Genomic DNA, 23,343 nt, shown 5'->3' with positions numbered 1-23,343 from the left:
CGGTGTCTGTTCAGACAAAGAAAAGGAATGTCAGGTGCATTTAGATGATAGGGCGCACGGGGAGGTGTACGTGTGTTTTGAAGGCCCTTTGGGGGCGCATTTGAAAAAGGAGATTAGTAAGCAGATTTGCAAGGATGAGTATGTGGAGAATTTTTCTCTGCTTCCTCTAAAAAAAATTAATTTGGACAAGAGCAAAAAAGACGACAGTAAAAAAAGAGGACAAATAGAAGCGTAGGTGGCACTTGATCCCTCAGACGTTTGTCAAATGGCTGCAGGCTTTTGCCATTTTGGCAAGCATCATAGGTGAGAAGACGCCAGAACATTGCTCCTCTTTATTTTGTTATTTGAACTCTATCGGGGAGGCTCACAGGGCTTACGGGGGGCAGGCGTGGCTCAGATACGATGAGCAATTTCAGCAGAGGAATGCCCTTTGGCCTGTGATTCGTTGGGATCAGGATATAGACCTTCGGATGCGAGTAATATCTCAAAATAAGTTTGGTCATTCCTTTTTTGGGTGGGCTGGGGGCACCAGCCAGGGCAATAGTCAGCCCAGCTCACCTGGGGCAGGCAGTCAGGCGGGTCAGTCAGGAGGTCACAAATTGGGCCTGTGCTGGCAATTTAATGATGGCCAATGCAAATTTGGAGCCAACTGTAAATTTAAGCACCTCTGCTCCCACTGTAGCGGTGCCTCCCACAGGGCCGCAAAGTGCTTCAAAAAAGGCAAGCCAAAATCGGGAGGTGGTAATACCCAAGGGGGAGACACCAGTGAGGCTGGAAAGGATGGTCCCTTATCTAAATAGATATGCGGACAGGGAAAAGGCAGCTTTGTTGTTTTTCGGTTTTAAAGATGGTTTCGTAATCCCACCTCCCTCTTTCACCATACCACAGGTCTTAAAGAATTTACGGTCGGCGGTGTCGCATAGCACGGTTGTTTCAGAAAAATTGGGTAAAGAAGTAGCTTTGGGATGCATGGCGGGTCCATTTGTTGATCCCCCTTTCGAAGATTTGGTAGTTTTCCCTCTGGGTGTCGTTCCCAAAAAAAAGCCAAACAAATTTTGACTGATTTATCATTTGTCTTATCTTCGGGGGGGGGTCAGTTTATGACGGGATTGACCCAGCGCTCTGCTCTGTGGCATACTCGTCTTTCAATGAATCAGCAAGATGGGTCAGGAGGTGTGGGCGCGGAGCTCTCATGATTAAGACAGATACTGAATTCACTTTTCGCTTGTTGCGGGTCTACCCTGACAGTGTAAGACTTCTGGGTTGCCATTGGGAAGGCGGGTTTATTTGTGGATAGGTGCTTGCCCATGGGGTGTTCCTTATCTTGTGCCTTTTTCGAGGCTTTCAGCTCTTTTTTGGAATGGGTTGTTCGAGAGGTTTCGGGTCTATCATTCATTATTTGGATGATTTTTTGTGCATTGGTCCAGCTGATTCGGCGTGTTGTCACAGTATTTTGAGAGCCATTGAGTGGGTGGCTGAGCGTTTTGGCGTTCCGCTGGCCCCGGGCAAAACAGAGGGTCCGAGTACGTGCTTATGTTTTTTGGGCATCATTATTGACACTGTCAGCTGGGAATTTAGACTGCCTGATGACAAAGTGTTGGCCCTCAGGAGGGAGGTGTCGAGGGCGCACCTATTGAGAAAGTTGTCCCTGCAAGATCTTCAGTCGCTATTAGGGAAGTTGAAATTTGCGTGCCGTGTTATGCTGATGGGGTGAGTTTTTTCACGTCGCCTAGCTGGCGCTACTTCTGGAGTTCGAGCCCCTCATCATTTAGTTAGGCTTTCGGCTGAGCTCAGGGCGGATTTGGCAGTTTGGGATTAGTTTTTGAAAGATTACAATGGTCAGTCTCTGGTAATGGCAGAGGCAGTGGATAACAGTTCTTTGGATTTGTGCAAACTGGTGGTGTCGGTTTTGGGGCGTACTTCAAGGGTCAGTGGTGTGAGGCATAATGGCCGGTGTTGTGGGTTTCTTCAGGTCTGGTCAGGAATATCATTCTGTTGGAAATTTTTCCAATTCTTGTGGCGGTGCACTTGTGGAAGGAAGAATTTCGGGACAAATGAGTATGTTTTAATTGCGACAACATGGGAGTGGTGTGTGCAATTAACGGTCTTACGACATCGTCATCCCCAGTGGTTTGAGTGTTGCAGCAGCTGGTTTTGGTTTGCTTGTCTTTGAATGCACATGTTACAGCGTCTCATGTCCCAGGTGTTCGGAATGAGATTGCTGACTCTCTTTCTCATTCACAGTGGGACTGTTTTTGGTTGTTGGCTCCAGAAGCGGAAGTCAAGGGCCTGGAGTGTCCAGTGGATTTATGGAGAGTGGTCTGCAGGCCGCAGAGTCATTAATTAGATCCTCGCTGACGCCTCGTACATGGGAAGCATACCAAGTGGTATGGTGCGTGTGGGAAGGTTTGCTGCCTGCAAGCCCACATCTAGTGGCCTGGGAGGATCAGATTGGAATCTTACTTTCATGGTTAAGTCAGGGGGCAGCAGAGCGTTGGTCACCCGTAAAGGTGTCACGTATTTTGGTGGCTTTGGCTTTTGGTTTTCAGATTCAGGGCCAGAGGGATTTGACCAAGACTTTTTAGTGAAGCAGGCAGCCAAGGGAATTCACTGGGGTAATAGTCGGGGGGACACGAGGCATCCTGTATCTTTCAGTCTGTTGGAAAGATTGGGAGGGCATTGGAGTCGTTTTGTTCATCTTATTTTGAAGTCCGCCTTTTTAGGTTAGCCTTTTCCTTCGCTTTTTTTGGAGCCCTGTGGGTGGGGGAATTGGTCTCACCGAATAAGAGGGAATTGGGTAGGCTTTTGGCCAGGGATGTTGTGCTTACATCTTGTGGGGTTGAGTTTTGGTTACGGAGGTCTAAGATGGATCAGGAGGGAAGGGGCAGGCGTGTCATGTTAGGCCCGGTTCAAGATTCTTTAATGTGCCCGGTCCAGTGTTTATGGAGGTTCTGGGAGTTACATCCCAGTCGGGAAGGTTCCTTGGTGTGCCACGTTGATTGAGTATTTTTGTCACGGTATCAATTTACCACAATTTTCAGGAGGGCTGTTCGATTTCTGGGTTTGGATGAATATCGTTTTGCTCCTCAATCTTTTCGCATCGGGGCCGCTATGGAGGCGGCTGTGTGCGGGCTGGGGGCAGAATCCATTCAGCACATTGGGAGATGGCAGTCGAAGCGTTATCGCAGATACATTAGACCTTAGTTAGTGTTGGTGGTTGGTGGGCATACCGTATGTTTTGTCTTCTAGTGTTCTCATGGGTGGCATGTGTTAGAGCTTTCTTTTTTCACTTTCAGGTACCTCTCCCTTATTTGTATGGATTTTCAGCCATTCGTTTGTTCATTGGGGAGCTTTCGTGCTGACATCAGAAAGGAGGACAGACAAATTGGCTTTCCCAGAAGCGTTGCGGTGATCCGGTGGCTCGGTTTTAGGGGCATGGCGTGGCAAAGGGTCTTACGGGAGATAAATGGTAGTGCCTGTCTGGACCATGCTCCAGACATCCTGGTGTTGCATGTCGAGGGTAACGACTTATGGGTTTGGCCATTCAAGGAGTTGGGGAAGGACATCAAACATGACTTACTTTGTTTATGGTTGTTATATGTGGGGGTTACCATTGTTTGGTCGGAAATTGTGCCGAGTAAACGCTGGCATCACATGAGGTCACTTGCAAAAATTAACAAGGCCAGGATAAAAGTTAACAGGGCTGTGACTTCTTTTGTTTCCAGGAATGAGGGCATTTCCGTAAGGCATCTTGACTTGGATTATGGGGAGGGTGATTTTTGGTTGGCCGATGGCGTCTATTTGAATGCAGTGGGTTACGACACTTGGGCACTCAGTCTTCAGGAAGGCATTGAGAGGGCCATAGCTTTTTGGTTTGGGGGGGATCTCGGGTCTTTGAGGTGTTCAAGGGCCCTCGTTGTGGCGGTTGGGGGGAGTCCTTGAAGTTGTTTGGATATTTGTCTGGGGGACCATTCACTATTTGGTTTCCTCTTCCTGGATTTTAGTTGGTGTCGATCTGATGAAATGTGGATGGGGGGTTTTTCGAGGGTGGTCGGATCCCCAGGTAATTTTTAGTGAACAGAATACCTTGTGTCTTTGGTGCTCCTGAGCCAGTGGGGTAATGGCTGGGAGTAAGTTGTTGGCGTTTTTGTTCACGGCATCTTTTTGGTAATTCACCAGGTCTTGGGGCTTCAAGGACTCCGCCCAGCATTCATTATGTTATTTATAATGTTTTATTCTGCAATGTTATCATTGTTTGTTTGTTTAATAAAGGCTGCTGTGGCCATTACATTCCAAAGAAAATGTTTTCCGTCTCTTTGGTCGCATCTCATGGGGGTAGATTTAGTTGTTGGGAATTTAGGCTGGGTCTTGCTTCCTTCCCCCCTTGCATGACTCGACAATACCAACATCAAGTGCAGTGTGCGCGAAACAGCCATCTTTTTCAGAAGTCCTCGACGGGTATATTCCCGCTGAATCTGTTGTTCCAGGATTAAATAAAGGAAACTTTAAATCGGAAGGTGAATGCAACCTATTTTCTACTATGGATATGGGAGGATATGACTGCACAGTTTGATTGTGAAGGTTGACAGGAATTTGAACTGTAATCAAAGATGAAGGATTTTCAGCCATTTTTGTGGGTTAAAAATATTTATAAATTTTATTCCAAGGTATATCCAAATAATATGTGATTTTTCAAACTACAAACTAAATCTAAGTACTTTTTCATGAATTATGAATCCATATAAAAAGAATTTAGATTTAGTCTGAAATCCATAGGAAAAAATATGTTTCATTGGATATACCTTGAAATTCCGGGATTGTAATCATCATTACCTTTGAAATTAAGTTTGTGAATATTTTAAATCCGAAAACAGTCAGGAAAATCCTTCATCTTTGATTACCGTTTTCCCACATGGGGCAGACATGGTGTTTCCGTGACTAAGGATCCTGGAAGCCTCAATCAGGTGAGCTGGTTCATCCATGTTTTACCTTGAACTGAAAAGCATGGTATCTTATAGAGCTAAATACTCTGTTCTCATAATGCAGAAAAGATGTAAATCTCCTCTGTTAAATATATTTGGTACTCAACATAACAAGATTAACTGAAGGATAATAGACTCTGCCTTACCATATTCCCACGCATGATTCGCTTTCGTTTGCACATATTGCTGTTTTATCACAAATGCTTACACAGTCAGGCTCTTTCAGCTTACATTTGGAAGTCATATTGTCACAGAAATAGCATAAGTTTTTTAATTTTATAAGACCTCGATCAAAACTTGAAACACTGGTTGCATCTGGAAAATAAAACATCAGAAAGGCAATCAACACATTTTGTGGTTGAAACTTACACTGTCTAATTTCTAGTCATGTTAGTACACCCTGCATCTTCTCCTTTTAGTTTGGATCTCAGCTGGTTAAACTAGTTAAGATACAGGATATCCTTCTTTAAATGCTCAAATAGTTTCTTCGTTTTTCTTTTCCGTAAAAGGATTCCCCGTTTTTCACTGTACCCTATACACAGTGTGCTTCGGTAGTCAGAATCACAAGCCCATGCTGTCGGCTGATACATTAAGGAGCACAGAGAGCGTCTCAGGTTATACAATGCCCACTGTGATAGTCTGAGACACTCCCCGTATAAATTAGCTGGACCTAGGCAACAGCAGCGAAAAGTGACGCAGACCGCAAAACAACACTTTGTTGTAGCAAGGCCCTAGAAGATGGCAGTCTTTCTACAGAAATGAAAGAAGCACTGAGACAACATCAGAAAGATGAACTTATTTTCACAGTTCTATTACTAACTAGATGGTCATTTTAAAAGGCTGGTTCCGAAAACATGTATTGGACACAAATACATAGAATCTGTCACCACGTTTTTGCTACCTAATCTGAGACCATCAAAACAGAGACAGAGACAGACCCTGATTCATGCTATGTGTTTTTGTTTTATCAGCAAGAGATTATAACTAGAAGACTACTTGACCCAGTCCAATCATGCTCCCACCACAGATTAGCATTATTCAGCTTATTCACAATGTACAAAAAGCTGTCAGAGGTGGGGCAGGGCTGTACACAACTTTTACAATGTGGGGGAAGGGGCAGTACAGCAGATGTGACTGTGCTATAAGAGGAAGAGAGTTGATAGATGGGTTATAACTTGACATAGCTAAGCTGCACTGCCCATCCATCCATCCATATGGATTCTTGCATGAGGTTAGACCAGGAGATCAGGGCGTGTTCTTCTTCCCTTTGACTCTTGCTGCCTGCTCATGATTGGGCAATCTCATACAGGGGGAAGAAGTACACACCCCCAATTTAAACCATCCTATAACACACACTTGGACATAGCAAAAAATAACTTAAGGGCCAAATAATTTTATTTCTAATATCTCTGCAATGGCAAGGCACAATAAAAAAAAAGTGTATTCCACTCTGCAGCCACTATTATATTGTGTGTCTAGTTCAACATAGAAATTTGGAGAAAGGTCCTATTGAAGCTGGCCATACATATAATAAAGCTATCGATTGAGCAACTAACACTGCCTACTTCCTTACAAATGAACATTTCACTTGGCTAACTGCCCAAATCCTTCACTCCCTCTTCATTATCTGTCAGAGAAGAGTTAGGAGAGCCCAATACATAAGACTGCGATGCATGGGTATAGTCTAATGTACAGCATAAATCTCATCTCTCGAGATCTTGGTCCCGAGATCACATCTGCGCATGCGCCGGCGGCCATTTTTTACTGGAACCACCGCACACACAGGGAACCGTGGAAATGCTGGGGTTCTGGCCTGTTGCAAAATGTCAGCAGAGCCCTGGGTCAGAGCCAGACACACACACAGCACTGCTGGGGACCCTGCAGAAGCGGCCATCAACCTCCGGGCACCCGGAGAAACCTGGCAGCAGCACAAGACCCCCGCAGCAGCGGCGCACATCGGAGCCCCCCTCTCATCCCTGAATGCGGCCTGCAGCATCACCCCACTCCTGCCTCCTCCAGCAGCGACCCTGGGACCTTGCTATACCGCAGCCACCAACCACGGTAAGCAATAAGATGCAAGGATTATAAGAGGCACCATCATTTTATTAAAAAATACTTTTTTCCTTATTTTTCTCCTCAAAATTTGTGGTGCATCTTATAATCCGGAGCATCTTATAAAGGGAGAAAGTACTTGTTTTCCACCATAATTTGAAAAAATTAATCTTGCCAAATCAGGCAAGGTGTTTTTCTGGATTTGTCTTCTCATTTTGACACTCATAGTTGTGGTCTACCTATAAAGTCAATTAGAGGTCTCTCTCATCTTTTTAAGTGGGATAACTTGCACAATTTGTGGCTGACTAAATAATTTTTTCCTCTCTCTCTATATATATAAATGGCAGTGGCAGTATACAAAGTAAAAGAAAAACAAAGGGTTGAATTACTTTTAAGTAGTTTTGGCTTTTCTTGTGAAACTTCACCACTTTTTTCTCTCTTATGACCTGGTGTGACTTTCTCATGATTTTCTGAAAATAAGAACACAATTGTTAAACTGACCACACACAGTTAGACCTTAATGTGGAATAAAATAACCCCTGAAGTTAGCCAGCAAAAAACAAGCCCTTATGCAGCTCAATGAAAAGGTTAAAAAAAGGTTATGGGTTTCAGAATAAGAAAACACATACTGTATGTAATTGTAATATATTTAAATACTTTTTTATTTTTGTTTTATCAAAAAGAAGTAAAACACACAAAAAAAGTATAAAATGGTTATCACCGTCATTATGGTGACTCAAAGTAAAAAGTTAGCATGTCGTTTATAAAGCATAATGAAAAAGAAGCCTGATAAAAAAAAGGCATAAAAAATAAAGGTCAAGTAAAAAGGAAACTCATTAAACGCAATCTGTCACCAGGTTTTTGCTACTTGATGTAAGGTTATCAATTCGGATTTCAGTGATGTATCACTTGCTTTACTGGGTGTTGAAGTTTTGATAAAACCTGTTTATCTACGGAAGACCCAGCAGTTTTCTGAATGCCGAATTCTGTATAACCCCGCCCACATCAATGATTGGCAGCTTTATGTATACATTGCCCACAGGCAGAAAGCTGCCAATCAGTGGAGGGGGTGTGGCTATACTACATGGAAGCAGATTTACTAGTCTTCTAGTGATACTCTAATAACACAAACAAAACAATAATTTTAGTGAAACTATACCAAGTAGCCCAGTAAGCAACACATCACTGGAATGGGAGTCTCGGTCTCTATAGCATGCTGCTCTCAGATTAGCTGGCAAAAAGCTGGTGACAGATATCCTTTAAAGAGGTTGTCTGGTTACAGGTAGAGATGAGCGAATTTGTTCGGATTTTGGCCCCGAATCTGATTTTGACATATTTGTGCCATATTTGAACACTATTTTGGCCGAATGTCTTATGATCTGTTCCGAACATATTTGGTAATTTCTACTTCCATTGACTCTAAAGACGTTCAGCTGTGTTCGAGGAATATTGCAAAAACAATATTCGATTTCGATCGTATTCGGATTATTTCTGCGGAACCCGACATATCGAATGCAGTCACACAACTTATATAACACCTATTCTTGAATCTGAAATTGATGACAATCGATCTTAACAACAGGTCATTAATATCTTGTGACCAGAAACCCCATTAATACTGTATTGCAAAGCCTTCACATGCAGTATAAAAGGATTTACCTAGCAATGAGTGTTTACTATGGTCTTAATATTAATCCACTAACGTGTTTTCTATTAGATTATTATTGCTGTGTTAGATACCAGGAAGCATCAAAAACAAATCAACTTTATTTAAAACATGACACACCAAAAAGAGGCAAACAAGCACAATGTCAAATACATGATAAAAACGCATGTAAAAAAATAAATACTTAATAGGTGCAGAAATACTGCAACCTAAATAAACACTGAGGGTTCAACTTGGGAAGGTAGCCTTAGATTCACATGTTGCGCTTTTGCGGCGTTTGTTTTTTTTACTTATTTTTACAGCGAAAAACGCATCATTTTTCTGTTCCAGCTACATGAATAAGATTTCTGAAGTTTCCTGCACATGTAGCTTATTTTTTCCCTTGCAGATTTGTTGCAGTCTCCAATCTGCAGCACGTCATTTCTGTCAGCGATTTTCACCCATTTTAATGAATAGGAAAAAAATGCAGAAAAAAAAAAACCCACAAGGTTTTTGTTTATGTCTGCAGCAAATACTTAACATACTGAGCCCATGACCAGAACTAAAGAAAGCATTTACAGTGCCTTGCAAAAGTATTCGGCCCCCTGGAACTTTTCAACCTTTTCCCACATATCATGCTTCAAACATAAAGATACCAAATGTAAATTTTTGGTGTAGGAATCAACAAGTGGGACACAATTGTGAAGTTGACAGAAATGTATTGGTTAAATTAAATTTTTGTGGAAATTCAAAAACTGAAAAGTGGAGCGTGCAATATTATTCAGCCCCTTTACTTTCAGTGCAACAAACTCACTCCAGAAGTTCATTGTGGATCTCTGAATGATCCAATGTTTTCCTAAAAGACTAATGATGAATACTTTTGCAAGGCACTGTATCTCTACTTCAGTCACTTGCTTGATGATACGCTGTTGTCATGATAAAGCATGGATCTGACAGATTAAATGGATAAGTGAACTTTTTTCCCTTTGGCTAGGTGCCAAAGTGATGTGATTGCCCCTGGTGGCCATTAGAATTATTACATGTGGTGTCGTTCATTCTAAGCTGCCACGGTGGTGGTGAGTAGTATCGCACCTTACTTTTAGGGTTAATGTGCACGCAATTACAAATCAGGTGTTAGGCTCTATAAAAGAGAGCCAGGTGGGTTCAATCACTGGTGGTTCGCCTTGCGGTACTCGCTGCGTCCAGAGACACGTGACCGTGACAGCTGTAATATCAACTACAGTATACTCAATGGGAAAAAGTGTCCATTTGAAGGCAAAAAGAAAAGAAATGCAGACATTTACTTTTTTCCCATACAGATAAACTTACTTTTCTCAAATGTAAACTGTTGGTTACACAGATCTTCGTTACAAGCGCACATATACAGAACTTCTCCATGTGCCTTTTTTCTTTTCATGTGACATGTTGAGGAGTTGTAATCAGGTAACCTGTGTCCATACAGTGGTAACTGGGGATCATGGCAGAGTGTTTCCACAGTTACAGAAGAACCGCGACTTCTCCTTTAAAAAAAAAAAAAAAAAAATGACAGGCAAAGTAATAGCAATAGTCTAATCAACAAGATCCCCCCTAAAGTAATGGCTGAATGGCAACTTATGGTATATAATTAATGCTAGAGACAGGATAGAACCGTCCTGATTGGGCACACCTTGTAGAGGTTGGATGGCTTTTACGCTTTTTTGTTCAAAATAGTGTTAGCTAAGTACCCTATGCTATTTATAAGTACTATCACTATTTACTTATTATAGGATATATGCTCTTTTTATCTTTTTGGTCATAGTATATAATGTATATACATTATCAGCTTCTTCCATGTGAAGGATAATAAGTCACAGGCTCAGAATAACTCACAACAATTCAAATTTGTTTGCATGTTCTTAATAAATTCTTACCACAAGGTGACACAAACTTCCTCTGCATATTCACAAGAGGCTCCCAAGTCACAGCCCGTTTTGCAAGTCCCTTTGCTTTCTGTGCAGGTTGTATTTTGGACATCGCAAAATGCACAGATCATATGGTAAGGCAGGTTCAGCATGAAACTTGCATCATCTGTAGAAAAAAAAGACGTTTAAACATTTCTATTCATCTTTGAATATGTTGCTGATTTATTTAATAAACGGGATCAGCTGTGATCGGGGGCGGACATATTGTTGGTGCAGACTGTTCAGTCACACAGGAGCAAAAGAGGTAAGGGGGTCTCCTCCACCTCCAAAGCAGCAAGAAACTTCTGTCAAAGCAGAACTATTGGACTGAAAAGGGACCATATACTATTCTTGTACGAGCCCTCTTTTCACTGTGTCCGCCACTGTCTGTGATATAAAGAGTTAAAGAGCTAAACATTTGTACTGCCCCCATTCAAAAGACTAGAATTAAAAGGCCTCTATAGCAACAGTCCACCCCTATCTTTTTAAGAGTAAGCAGAACCACAGTAATGCAAACAGTAGCACAACCACAGGATTAGCTAACAATTGCTCTTACCAACTTTTCATCATCATGTCTACATGAAAATGCCTACATTTCAAGCCATGAAATAGTCAGAGTGAGACAGATATATGGAGCGCCAGGCTGACAGGTCTCAGGGCGCTGGTAATAGTAACCCGATGCTGCTCCTGTCGGGTGCCTCTAGAGAGGATATAAACATGCGAAGCAGGGCAACCCGATCGCAGGGGAGTGCAAAGGAAAGGCAGAAGCTTGAAAGGTTTTCTTCTTTATTAAGTTCCACTACGCGTTTCAACAGATAACCTCTGTCTTGCCACCTGATGAAGACGGAGGTTATCCGTTGAAACGCGTAGTGGAACTTAAGAAGAAAACCTTTCAAGCTTCTCCCTTTCCTTTCCTTTGCGCTCCCCTGCGATCGGGTTACCCTGCTTCCCATACATTTCAGGCCATGACCCCTTCGTGGCATTTCCACAGTCTCTGGATATGCATTTGGATGCTACCAAAATCTCCCAAGACCTGCATGGCTGTAATTTTTATGGTACTTCTGGCTTGAAAAAGGCCCTTTGGGGCTGAAAAGTTGCTTCACTCGTCTACGTCAACTGCATTTCACCATGTGATTTTTAAGGATGGAATAAAGGTTATGCTTTATCCATATTTTTTCTGACATCTTGGAATCTTGGATTTTCTATGGTTATGGACCTTGTGGGGGGTCTAATCAAGTCAGCACGGAAGCCACTAATGGTGCATGAGAATAACTCTTGGACTAAGTAAAACCTGTATTCTGGCAGATTTTGGGAAGCTTTGATAGAGCCCTGGAGGAGATTTGCCAAGTTTCCTAGGGGTCCAGATGGTCTCCTGTATTGCAAGTGCTCCCTAGATATTCTAAGTTGGTAGATGGTTGGGCTATGCATTGGCTTATGAGGCATGGGTACCAGTGGCTGGGTGACAGAGAAGTTTCAAAAACCACTCTAACTTTGCCCAAAGTATTTGGATATGTTGCTAGTACATTAAACAAAAAGATATTCTCATCTCCAAGATCCTATTCCAATGTGTAATAGGTGTAATAATATTAGCAAATGCCTCCAATTAGAAATGTAGCATAGGTATTGTGATTAGCTATGTTGCTGTTTACCCTATGTGCTATCAGTTACGTTTACGTACTAGAGAATAGACAATATTGGTCACCCATCTTTTTGAAAATCCTAAAAATGGCATCTTATACAAGCTGACAAGTACAATTTTTACCTTTATTTTATGTTTTTAAGAAAAAAATACTCTTTAGCATGTTCCTTTCAATTTATGGCCAATGCAAGTTTTCGAATTTCAAAATTAAGATTTTAGACAGGGTGAAACAGTCTATGAGTTATTTCACAATACAATGATCAGTGAAAGATGGGAACAGTTAGTTTAATATTTTTTTGCTCAGTAAATGTCACATTTCTATTTAAGCGGAGTTAGAACGTACACGCTGAGAGTTAAATGGTGCGTAAGCAATGCTGATTTACTGCTTCCATGAGGCAATATAAACATAATCTGGGAAAAGACATATTTTCCACCAAGCACTAAATATTACAGTTTGATGATCAGCACAGACATTCACCAACCATAAATGTGGAGGAATTAAATGTCAGCACGCTGAAACTGTATACTAATGAGGTGAATGTTACAGAAACATCTCTGGTGACATTTGATATTGGTCTCACATTTCCTGTTAGCTACTGCATCAAACTGAGAGTGATATGAGGGTCACGGGACCGTGCACTGCTGTTCTAGAATACAGCTGCAAATCAGTGATAAGCCACATAAACAAGTACCACAAAGGCGCTATCAATACAAAAACAAAGGCAAAACAAAACAAAAAAAACATAATCAGGGAATCGGATACATATTGTATATCCAAAAAAATCCAATATTAAATCTGGAACTTTCTATATCTTTTAGGTTTTCAATCACAAAAAAAGAAACTGATTAAGAGATCACATATACAACTGCTCCTAGCATCCAAGCAGAGTACAGATGACTGAACCCTATTTGTGAGAGCTTTTCTTCATTATATTTGATACCTGAAGGCTTTTACATAATTTATTTCTGGTATTGAAATGTTACATTTACTTCTGTCCAGCCAGGAAGCCATTTTATCAGACTTTGCTGGAGGGAATTTCTGTACCAGACTACTATTTTTTTGGAAAGGCCCAAAACTTCATGCCCTGGCCTTTAGGAGGCTAATACTGATGCACACTGACAAGCAAAATGGTTCCAATGTTTTAAACTTGTGACCATCCACTAATGCTTCAAAATGTGAAACTATCATCATTTTATAGACAAATATCTTGGCTATCTAATACATAAATTTGACCTGCAACTATTTAGCATATGATCAGTTATGCAGATTCTTGTCATGTCACGGCATTGTTACTGTTTTGCTCCTAAAAATCTATATTTTAATTTTTAGTGTTTTGTCTGTATTTTGTAAATTCACCTTTGACTTTCAACACTGCCTGAATCCGTCATGGGGTGCTCTAGATCAGATTCAAGGATGTCTTGACCAATACCCAGAGTACCTGAGTGTATAAAGTAACTTGTCTTGTAGGATGCTCAAATATAGCTCAGCATTCAGACCACTATCATTCCTTAGGCTGTGAAACAGCCCCATTTCATCAGGCTTCCTACACTGAACTTGACAGTTACTTCAATTTTTTCTATCCTTTAGCTCTTTTTTCCCCTTGTTTCTTCCAGATTCAATTGCTCCCATCAGAACCTAGTCTGTTGACTTGCATCTCATTGCTCCAAATCCCGTTTCCAATCTTCTACTGTCCACTTTTCATACTTTTTTGCAAACTCGAGCCAATTCTTCTTATGAAGATATTGAAGTTGAGGCTTCTTCACATTTTTTAGGCCACCATTCCAGACTTGTATAACGTGCATTGCAGGTTGCTTGCTTGAATGTCTGTGATCTATTACTAAGCATCCGAACCACCTTCAGTTGCCATGTTTCTTGCACCAGAACTGATAGACCTTGTGATGAGCTGACTTATTGACTGCGATATTTTGCCTGGACGTCCACTTCTTGGCGTCTGAATAGATGGACAGACTTAATTTCATATGATGCAGTTTGTCAACTTTCTTGACCGAAAGACGACTATTGATGAGCTGGATGATGTGGTTTCTCTTTTCCTGGGAAATCTTCTTTGTAGTGGCTCCTCAATTCAAACCAGTGACCTTTTGCTTGGGAATGAACCTAATAACACACAGCTATTAGGAAATGTGAGAACAGATTGTAGCTTGTAGTATACAGGAAGAAAAAGATTTTGTAGTGACATGGCAAGAATCTGCATAAATAATCATATGCTAAATAGTTGTAAGTCAAATTTAAGTATGAGATAGCCAAGATGAGTTAGTCTATAAAATGATGTAAATACTTATGTCCCCCCCAAAAAATTGAGAAAAGTATTCTATTTGCAAGCAAGCTTTCAGGGCTCAAAAGGCCCCTTCATCAGGCTAGATTATGCCTGATGAAGGGGCCTTTTGAGCCCTGAAAGCTTGCTTGCAAATATAATTTCTCTGGTTAGCCAATAAAGGTATCACACCTTGAATACTTTTCTCAATTTTTTGAGGGGGACATAAGTATTTACATCTATTTTTCTGGCTAACACGGTACCACAATTTTATTTTGCATTGTACATCTACAAAATGATGGAAGTTTCATGTTCGAAGAAGTAGAGGATGGTGAGATACTCAGCCTGAAAGGCAAAAGTTCAAAACATTGTTACTCTTTATCTCATCAGTATATTACTTATTGTTGCTGTTTGGTCAGCTATGATGCACCAAGTGCCTGTTCTTCATTTGAAAAGCATTCTGTGCTGACAGAATCCCCTAAGTACATATGCCCACCTACGTGTTTTCCTTCTATCTCCACCCCCTCTTTTTTGATTGATAGATTTGGTTTTTATAAAGCTAGAGTAGGGCAGAGATACATGGAAAACAAGCAGATCGGAAGGTGTAGCTACATTTTTTTTATTATTATGCACCTGTACTTGGTTTGAACAGTCATTCTATGCTGACAGAGTTCCTTTAAAGAAGCACGCCAAAGTTTTTATCCTCTGAATATATTGCAGTCATCATATTACAGTATATCAAAAAAGTGAGTATACCTCACACATTTTTGTAATTATTTTATTATATAAAGTCATATCTCAACACTGAAGATAAGACACTTTGATATAATGTAAAGCATTCAGTATACAACTTGTATAACAGCGTAAATTTGGTGTGCCTTCCGAATAACTCAACACATAGCCGTTAATGTCTAAACCACTGGCAAAAAAAAGTAAGTACACCCCTAAGTGTATATGGCATTGTGTACTTACAATGATTGTCATTTCTGTAGCGATGAGAGCCCGCCTAATTTACAGGCGCATGAGCTGGGAACAATGTATGGACACTAAACATACTGAACACTACAACATATTGGGCACTACAACTGCAGTTTGCAATTTTCACTCTGCAACAGCCACTGCTGCTTGTTTCTGAAAAACTCCTATGGAGATAAAATCATCACAACATATGTAGATAAATTCCCAAAGGGATATAATTTCTAAAATGGGGTCACTTGAGGGGGGATTCTGCTCTTCTAGCACTTAAGGGCACTGTACATGGAAAATTCTGTACTCCAGGATGTCTCCTGTATAACAGAACTGCTTAGCCATATGGTGAGACTCGAGAAGGACAGAGCTATAATTGCCAATAGCGCTCCGTCCCTCCCTAGTCTCGCCGTATGGCTAATAAGTACTGCACAGCCATATTTGGGGTATTTCTACACTCAGGAGAAATTGACAAATTTTAGTGTCATTTTTACCCATTTCCCAGTGTGAAAATGTAAAATCTTGGGCTAAAACTAAATGTCACCTGTGGTGTGACTTTGATCACTTCACCCCTAGATGAATCAAGAGAGGTGTATTGTGTAAAATGGGGTCTCTTATGGGGGTTGGTTCTGCTGTTTTGGCACCTCAGGGACTCTACCAATGTGACATGGCACCCTCAAACCAGTCAAGAAAAATGTTATCTCCAATATGGTGCTTCTTCCCTTCTGAGCTTTGCACTGTGCCTCAAAAGTAGTTTTCGACCACATATGGGGTATTGGCATACTCCAGAAAAATTGTACAACAAATTTTGGGGTCCATTTTCTCCTGCTATCCTTGCGAAAAGAAAAAGTTGGGGTTAAAATAACATTTTTGTGGGAAAAATGTGATTTTATTATCTTCACTGTTCTATATTATAAACTTCTGTGAAGCAGCTGTTAATAAATGTTATGTATTAAATATTTTGTGTGTTATAACTCTGATTTAAGAGCATAAAAATAAAAATGTGAAAATATCAAAATTTTTAAAAAATTTTAGCAAAATTTCCATTTTTTCACAAATAAACGCAAGTCATATTGAAGAAATGTTACCACTAGAGTTGAGCGACTTTTGGTTTTTTAGGGTCGCGTTTCGTTTCGTGAAACCCAACTTTTCCAAAAGTCGGGTCGAGCAAGATCGTCCGATTATAGGGAAAAGTCGGGGTCGTCCCGAAACACGAAACCCAATGTAAGTCAATGGGGAATAAAAGTCGGCAGTGAGAGGAGGACAGGAAACACACCTACAGTGCCCATTTGAATGCCAAAAGCATCAATTCTTCTTACTTAAGCTTGTCAACCTTAATTAACTTCATAATACAAGTTACGCACTGAAAAATGGGGGTTATTTGGCTAAAGTTGTGGGGGGGAGGGCTGGCTGCAGGTTTTCATGTGCCCTGGGCGAAAGAGCGCCCCATTAACACATACCACAACTCATCATGCTCCGATACGGCAGATAAATAGCGGTATAGTACAATGAAAAATACCTCACTTTTTACATCTCATGACGAGCCCATCTATTTCTCCATACAGAATCATTGGTCCCATATAATGTTTGAAACAGTATATGATGAGCTCCACATAATGCTACAGTATATGTTGGTCCCCATGGATGAAGCTCTACTGTCTTATGGGCCCAAATAATGCTCCAAACATAATGGGCCCCATTTCTAATGCTCTAGTGTATAATGGGCCCTGTAAATGCTGCTCCAGTGTCTGATGTCCACCTTTGGAATGTTCCAGTGTATGGTGGGCCCCATCTATCATTCTCCAGAGTATAGTGCTCCCCAAAAATTGCTGTCCCAACATTGAAAACAATCAAATAAGTCTCCTCGCTAGGGAATCCCTGTACTTGTCTTGACAGGTGCTGTAGCTTGCTTAACAGCTCGCCAGCCGTTCTCACGCCCAGTATGGATTGCACGTGATTGCACAAAGGTTAGAAAGGGTACCGTATCCCTGGATAACATGTATGGATAGCGTACACATTCAAAATATATGTCTCAGGAGGCAGGCTCAGACGGTGTCAGGCACAGTATGGATTGCACGTGTTTGCACAAAGGTTAGAAAGGGTACCGTATCCCCGGATAACAAGTATGGATAGCATACACATTCAAAATATATGTCTCAGGAGGCAGACTCAGACGGTGTTAGGCCCAGTATGGATTGCACGTGATTGCACAAAGGTTAGAAAGGGTACCGTATCCCCGGATAACATGTATGGATAGCGTACACATTCAAAATATATGTCTCAGGAGGCAGGCTCAGACGGTGTTAGGCCCAGTATGGATTGCATGTGATTGCACAAAGGTTAGAAAGGGTACCGTATCCCCGGATAACATGTATGGATAGCGTACACATTCAAAATATATGTCTCAGGAGGCAGGCTCAGACGGTGTCAGGCACAGTATGGATTTGACGGCCCAGATTACACAGCGGAGGAGCAGGGAGAGGTAAAGATTGCAAATGCTGGGGCCCTGCCCAAGCAAGGGGGGCCCACTCATGGGCGTCGGTACTGGCACTGGGCCCCTCATAGTACAGCGGTGTGTCTGACGGCGGGTGTGCACCACCACCGTCAGAGACACTTGATTGCACTATGAGGGACCCTGTGCCAGTGCCCGCGCCCAAGAGTCGGCCTACCCACCTGTCCAGGGCAACGGCACTCGCACGGTGTCGTGCGGTAGGTGGTGACCCCGGCCATGGGGGGGGAGGCAGCACAGTTAGGGAGTTTTAGAAAGTGGCATATGTTGATGTTGGACATTCAGCTGATGCAAAAGGCGAAATAGGTGAAGTACCAGGAAGAGGTGGACCAAAGCAAGCCATTTTTCTGTCACCCTATGTGTCATCAGGGGAAGGTGGGACAAAATCCTTGGAAACCCATGCGTGGTTCATTTTAATGAAGGTTAGATCATCCACATTTTGGGTTGACAGACGGGTCCTTTTTTCTGTCAGGATTGATCCAGCTGCACTGAAGACTCTTTCCGATAGCACACTTGCAGCTGGGCAAGCGAGCTCCTGTAAGGCATATTGGGCCAATTCAGGCCAGGTGTCCAGTTTAGCGGCCCAATAGTCAAAGGGGAATGACCTGTGTGGGAGAACATCAATATGGGAGGAAAAGTAGTTTGTAACCATAGTTGACAACTGCTGTCTCCTGTCACTTTCCATCGATGCAGTATTACCAGTTGTGTGAGCGGTATTTGAAAAATCAGTCCACAACATTGTCATGAAACCCCTGTCTCCAACGCCACTTCTGCTGTGTGCACCACGAACACCTCTGCCAAGCTGCCCCCGGCCCGTACGGCTCGTGTGAGAACCATCACCGCTGCTGTGTGCTGGGAATGCCTCAAGCAACCGATTTACCAGAGTTGCTTGTTTATTAGCCAATATTAGGTCAAGGTTCTCCTGTGGCATGATGTTTTGTAATTTGCCTTTATAGCGTGGATCCAGGATGCTGGCCAACCAGTAGTCGTCATCGTTCATCATTTTGGCAATGCGGGGGTCCCTTTTTAGGATCCGCAAGGCATAATCTGACATGTGGGCCAATGTTCCCGGTGTCAATGATGCACTGCGAGTGCTGGGTGGAGGAGCACTTTCTGGCAAATCCACATCCCTCCAGTCACGCACAAACCCTGTACCAGACCTTGCCACGCCAACATTTTCACTTGCCCCACGAGATGCATCCTCCTCCCCTAAGTAATCATCCCCATCATCCTCCTCCTCCTCCTCTTCTTCCTCCACCTCGTCCAGGAGAGGTCCCTGAGCAGACAATGGCTGAATGTCATCAAGGATTCCCTCCTCCTCTTCCTCCTCATCAACATTGGCTGCAGACGCCTGCTCCTTAAGGTGCGTCAAAGTTTGCATGAGCAGACGCACAAGTGGGATGCTCATGCTTAGGATGGCGTCGTCTGCGCTTACCAGCCATGTGCATTCCTCAAAACACTGAAGGACTTTACAAAGGTCTTTCAGCTTCGACCACTGCACGCCTGTCAACTCCATGTCTGCTCTCAAAGTGCCTGGCCGTGTATCCTCCCACAAATGCATTATGGCCTGCCTCTGCTCGCACAGCCGCTCCACCATGTGCAGGGTGGAGTTCCACCTTGTTGCAATGTCGATAATGAGGCGGTGGTTGGGAAGGTGGAGCAATCGCTGCAGCTTCTGCATACGAACGGAGTGTACAGGCGACCGGCGGATGTGCGCGCACAGTCTTCGCACCTTCTGGAGCAGGGCTGTTAACTCCGGATAATTTTTGAGGAAGCACTGCACCACCAGGTTCAAGGTGTGAGCCAAGCAAGGTATGTGGCTGAGTTTTGAAAGGGCTATGGCTGCCACAAAATTACGGCCGTTATCACTAACTACCTTGCCTGCCTCAAGATGTACACTGCCCAGCCATGACTCAGTTTGTCGCTTCAAGTACTCGGCCAGCACCTCGGCGGTGTGTCTGCCGCCCAAACACATCATCTGCAACACAGCCTGCTGATGCTTTCCACTAGCTGCTCGATAGGGGGACACATCGTGTGCAACAGTGGCAGCTGCAGATGGAGTGCTCGTACGACTGCGCTCTGTGGACGAGCTTTCGCTTCTGGAGGAGGAGGAGGAGGAGGAGGGTCGAACGCCTACAGCCAACTGTTTCCTATACCGTGGGCTAGGCAGCACTGTCCCACCACCGCTGTCCCCTGTGGACCCTGCATCCACCACATTAACCCAGTGCGCAGTGATGGACACGTAACGGCTCTGGCCATGCCGACTGGACCATGCATCAGTTGTGAGGTGCACCTTTCCGCTCACTGACTGCTTGAGTGCATGGACAATGCGGTCTTTCACATGATGGTGGAGGGCTGGGATGGCTTTGCGAGAGAAGAAGTGGCGACTGGGTAGGTCATAGCGTGGTACTGCATAGGCCATGAGTTCGCGGAAAGCTGTGCTTTCCACCAACCGAAAGGGCATCATCTCAAAGATTAGTTTGGCAATGTGGGCGTTCAAACCCAGTGTACGCGGATGAGAGACTGAGTACTTTCTTGACCTACTCATAGTGTCTGGGAGGGTGAGCTGGACTTGAGAGCTGCATATGGTGGAAGTAGCGGTGGACAGGGCGGACTGAGAGAGGGTTGATGATGGTGATGGAGTTGGTATTCTTTCTGATGGCCTAGAATCAGTCTTTTGATGATATAACAGTGGGATTCCCTGACTGCTGTGGTCTTGCAACGACACCTCAACATTTGCTGCTGTGCTAACCGGTGGGCTTACAGTGGGGGAAACAATGTAGCGTTGCTGAGTACCTTCGTTGTGATCAGTTGCACATGTGGCACTTGAGGTTTGGTGTTGTGTCCACGCTTGCAAGTGCATGCTGGTTAAATGTCTAAGCATGCAACTGGTATTCAAATTTTTCAGATTTTTCCCTCGGCTAAAGGTCTTTGCGCACTTCTTACAGATAACCTTGGCCTGATCATGAGGATTTTGTTCAAAAAAGTGCCACACTGCACTCTTCCTACTTTGGCAGACATTTTGCGGCCAAGCATGCTGTGATCTTTTGACCCTCTGGACAAGCTGTCCAGCAACTCTTTTGATGTTTGGAACCTGTCTTTGGAGTGCTCCGGGCCTGCCAGATAACAGCTGTTGCGATGTCATTGTCTGCTGTGGATGCTCCTCATCTGAGCTATTGGAAGCAGCACCCTCTTCCCCCAATGGATGCCAATCTGGGTCAACAACTGGGTCATCCATCACCTCCTCTTCTATTTCATGTGCACCTTCCTCTGTGTCACCGTGTATGGTGGTATAGTGTGCGGGAAGGGGCACCTGAGTCTCATCAGGGTCAGAATCTGGCTCTGTACACTGCGAGGACAATGTAGTGCTCTGAGTGAATGTACCAGCAGAATCATCCATCAGCGGCTGTGCATCAGTGCACTCCATGTCAGATTCATCTTGGCCTGGGTAATTCACCATTTCACTTGATAATCCAGGCATGGTATGTGAAAACAGCTCCATGGAGTAATCAGTAGTATGGCCTGCGTCATCCTTCAATCTTGGTTGGGGTGAAGGACACAAGGAAAGGTGTGGTTCATGAACATGAGCCTCCAATGACGACTCAGTGCTTTTACTTTTTACAACTGAAGAAGAGGAGGCGATAGAGCTGGAGGCTGAGTCAGCAATGTAAGACAAAACTTTTTCCTGATGCTCTGCCTTTAAAAGCGGTTTGCCAACTCCTAGAAAACTAAGCGTTCGAGGCCTTATGTAGCCAGACGATGACGCAGGGTCAGCACCTCCTGCATTCGGTCCTATTTTGCTCTTGCCACTACCATCAGATCCACCACCAACACCATCATTACCAGCTGCCAACCCCCGCCCAATTCCACGGCCTCTTCCACCAGCCTTCCTCATTTTTGGTAGAAATGTAGACAAAATCCAACAAACTATATAGTAATGTAAAACAAGGTACAAGGTGTCTATAGGACAGGGGAGATTTAGAATTTCTGCACACACTTGTGGACAGTGGACACTTTTGGATTGTGTGAGGCCCACTGATATCTGAGCGCTATGTGACAGGCTCGATGGCACAGCTGCCTGTGACCAAAGTGACGAGAGGATAATGGAGATTTTGAATCTCTGCGCACACTTTTGGACACTGGACACTTGTGGATTGTGTGAGGCCCACTGATATCTGAGCGCTATGTGACAGGCTCGATGGCACAGCTGCCTGTGACCAAAGTGACGAGAGGATAATGGAGATTTTGAATCTCTGCGCACACTTTTGGACACTGGACACTTGTGGATTGTGTGAGGCCCACTGATATCTGAGCGCTATGTGACACGCTCGATGGCACAGCTGCCTGTGACCAAAGTGACGAGAGGATAATGGAGATTTTGAATCTCTGCGCACACTTTTGGACACTGGACACTTGTGGATTGTGTGAGGCCCACTGATATCTGAGCGCTATGTGACATGCTCGATGGCACAGCTGCCTGTGACCAAAGTGACGAAAGGATAATGGAGATTTTGAATCTCTGCGCACACTTTTGGACACTGGACACTTGTGGATTGTGTGAGGCCCACTGATATCTGAGCACTATGTGACACGCTCGATGACACAGCTGCCTGTGACCAAAGTGACGAGAGGATAATGGAGATTTTGAATCTCTGCGCACACTTTTGAACACTGGACACTTGTGGATTGTGTGAGGCCCACTGATATCTGAGCGCTATGTGACAGGCTCGATGGCACAGCTGCCTGTGACCAAAGTGACGAGAGGATAATGGAGATTTTGAATCTCTGCGCACACTTTTGGACACTGGACACTTGTGGATTGTGTGAGGCCCACTGATATCTGAGCGCTATGTGACAGGCTCGATGGCACAGCTGCCTGTGACCAAAGTGACGAGAGGATAATGGAGATTTTGAATCTCTGCGCACACTTTTGGACACTGGACACTTGTGGATTGTGTGAGGCCCACTGATATCTGAGCGCTATGTGACACGCTCGATGGCACAGCTGCCTGTGACCAAAGTGAAGAGAGGATAATGGAGATTTTGAATCTCTGCGCACACTTTTGGACACTGGACACTTGTGGATTGTGTGAGGACCACTGATATCTGAGCGCTATGTGACACGCTCGATGGCACAGCTGCATGTGACCAAAGTGACGAGAGGATAATGGAGATTTTGAATCTCTTCGCACACTTTTGGACACTGGACACTTGTGGATTGTGTGAGGCCCACTGATATCTGAGCGCTACGTGACACGCTCGATGGCATAGCTGCCTGTGACCAAAGTGACAAGAGGATAATGGAGATTTTGAATCTCTGCGCACACTTTTGGACAC

The 23,343-nt window shown here is 43.5% G+C and overlaps 1 protein-coding gene across 1 annotated transcript in view; it reads right to left on the bottom strand.

Annotated features, from left to right (window-relative positions):
* TGFBR2 (transforming growth factor beta receptor 2) overlaps positions 1-23,343 on the bottom strand; it is a 107,779-nt gene that overhangs the window by 34,674 nt on the left and 49,762 nt on the right. The window contains exons 2-5 of the mRNA XM_073568633.1: positions 10,590-10,746; positions 10,009-10,199; positions 7,424-7,504; positions 5,129-5,297 (exon numbers count right to left, since the gene is read on the bottom strand). Of these exons, the coding sequence (XP_073424734.1) occupies positions 5,129-5,297; positions 7,424-7,504; positions 10,009-10,199; positions 10,590-10,746 (598 nt within the window). The remainder of the gene's footprint in view (positions 1-5,128; positions 5,298-7,423; positions 7,505-10,008; positions 10,200-10,589; positions 10,747-23,343) is intronic.

Source organism: Dendrobates tinctorius, unplaced genomic scaffold (assembly GCF_039654945.1).
Source record: "Dendrobates tinctorius isolate UK_male_01 unplaced genomic scaffold, ASM3965494v1 ptg000005l, whole genome shotgun sequence".
NCBI classification, from domain to species: domain Eukaryota; kingdom Metazoa; phylum Chordata; class Amphibia; order Anura; family Dendrobatidae; genus Dendrobates; species Dendrobates tinctorius.
Note: the sequence above shows the minus strand (reverse complement) of the source record. Positions and strands in the feature narration are given on the sequence as shown.